We start from the raw sequence: 2,051 nt of genomic DNA, 5'->3' as shown, positions 1-2,051 counted from the left end.
AGGGACTGCAAGCGTAATTTCAAGTGACCCTAAACTCTATGCAAAGATGGCAATGCTATATTTTTATGTTACCCTTAATTGATTTGTCTGATCAAGTATGAATAAGATATTCAGTTTTTGTATCTTCAAACTGTTTATTTTTATTTACCCCACGTGGATTTAACGGTCCTGTTAATATTCCAGAAAGCTGTAACTTTCGATCACAATTTGACCCATTAAACATAATTTGTTAGCCGTTTTTAAGTACTTTTTTGTTGGCATATGCATTTTGAATAAAATGTATAAAATAAACAAATCAGTAAAGTAAATGATTATTGAATTAAAGACCAAAACACGTTTAATTTCAAATAGAAGAAACCGAATGCTGCTCACTCTGGTTAGTCTTAAATTACTCTTAAATTATTTTCTTTACAGTGAAGTGCACTAGTACATTAGGAATACCTTCATACATTTTATTATGTTTATTACTAATCAATGAGTTTTTAGTTCTTAAATATGTTAAATGTTAAATATTTATATTTAAAGGACGTAAATGTTAAATATTTATATATAAAGGACGGGGATGTTAAATATTTATATTTACAGGACGGGGATGTTAAATATTTATATTTACAGGACGGGGATGTTAAATATTTATATTTACAGGACGGGGATGTTAAATATTTATATTTAAAGGACGGGGATGTTAAATATTTATATTTACAGGACGGGGATGTTAAATATTTATATTTACAGGACGGGGATGTGCTACAAAAGACAAAATATTTGGAGAAGTCTGTGAGAACCATCTAATGGCGGGAAAACAGGTAAGATTAGTTTAATCCAAATTTAAGAAACAAGTTAATATTTTTAGATCCAACTTCGAGAATAAACTCAAATCTTCCAATCCTTTGCAATATGATAGTATAGTCCTTTGATGTTTGTTTAACGGATCCAAAAGAATACTTTTAGTTTGAAATATCAAAGGTCTGCGACATCAGGTTGAAAAGATGTAAGCATTTTTGATCTTTAGGCATGGATGTTTTGTTCCTCAGATTGATTTTGATAAATTTCAGGAACGTATCTGTTACTGTTCCAAGTTCCTCTGCAATGGTTCCAGCTTGCACAATCAGACACACTTTCTTATCGTAATAGTTTTAATGCCTCTTGCTTTTTTATTCCATTGATTTATAGCTATACTAGCTTGGGAACCCAGCTTGGCCCAGGGGAGTCATAGTTGGTTTGACAGCCCCTTGTACGATTTTAGCTATTTTCCTGTTCAAAGTGGACCCACTCAGTTTGGAATCTTAAAACCAAGCTAAAAACATTCCCGTGGGTCTCCGGAGTTCCCCAATCAAAATGTTAGGTAAATCAGTCCAGGGGTTCCTGAGTTATGATGGGACAAACAAACAAACAGAGATTACAACTTAATATACATTTAAAATAGATACAACTAGACCAATATTACATTATTATTGTAATTTTTACCTATTTTGAAACCGACATATTTGTAATAATAATGTTTTTATCAAGTGGATTAAAAAGCGTTTTAAACCAGAAATCCGTAAATCACTTTTAAAGAGAAAGCCCAACTGTAAATGGTTAAATTTCAAAAGGTTAAACGTGAATATAGCTCATTCATTCTTGATTTGGCAAAACTTCTATGGGCACCGGTGTAAAACAGACATGTTATTCAATAAATGGAATCTCACATAAAATTATGTTAACAATTTCTTTAAAATAATTTTTGATTTAGTTGTTTGTCAATGTCATTCATTAATAGACTGAAGGGCTGCAGTTAACAGCTTCAATATATAATGATTAAATCCCTAAATATTTGCACCCGGATGGTGTTTTCCTTTTATATTTAAAACATGGTTTAAAATATGAAATGTCTACAACATTAGGTTGCAAGGATATATTGGGATTTAAAGAATAGAGTTCCCTTTAATAAAAAAAGCTAAATTTAAATGCACCTTTTACGAATATTTGAAAAAATATTGCTAATGTTTTTGTAACCGTAGTTAAATGTTTAATTGCATGATGAAATATAAAATGATTATCTAGAATTT

At 30.4% G+C, this 2,051-nt stretch overlaps 1 protein-coding gene across 1 annotated transcript in view; it reads left to right on the top strand.

Moving 5' to 3' along the window:
- LOC111715142 (uncharacterized) overlaps positions 1-1,408 on the top strand; it is a gene marked incomplete in the record, with an annotated part of 5,688 nt that extends 4,280 nt beyond the window's left edge. The window contains 2 exon segments of the mRNA XM_023490409.1: positions 736-806; positions 1,056-1,408. Of these exon segments, the coding sequence (XP_023346177.1) occupies positions 736-806; positions 1,056-1,166 (182 nt within the window).
- Positions 1,409-2,051: the final 643 nt, after the last annotated feature.

The sequence above is a fragment of the Eurytemora carolleeae genome, unplaced genomic scaffold, assembly GCF_000591075.1.
Source record: "Eurytemora carolleeae unplaced genomic scaffold, Eaff_2.0 scaffold1716, whole genome shotgun sequence".
Lineage (NCBI taxonomy): Eukaryota > Metazoa > Arthropoda > Copepoda > Calanoida > Temoridae > Eurytemora > Eurytemora carolleeae.
This window is presented reverse-complemented; position numbering and strand designations above follow the sequence as displayed.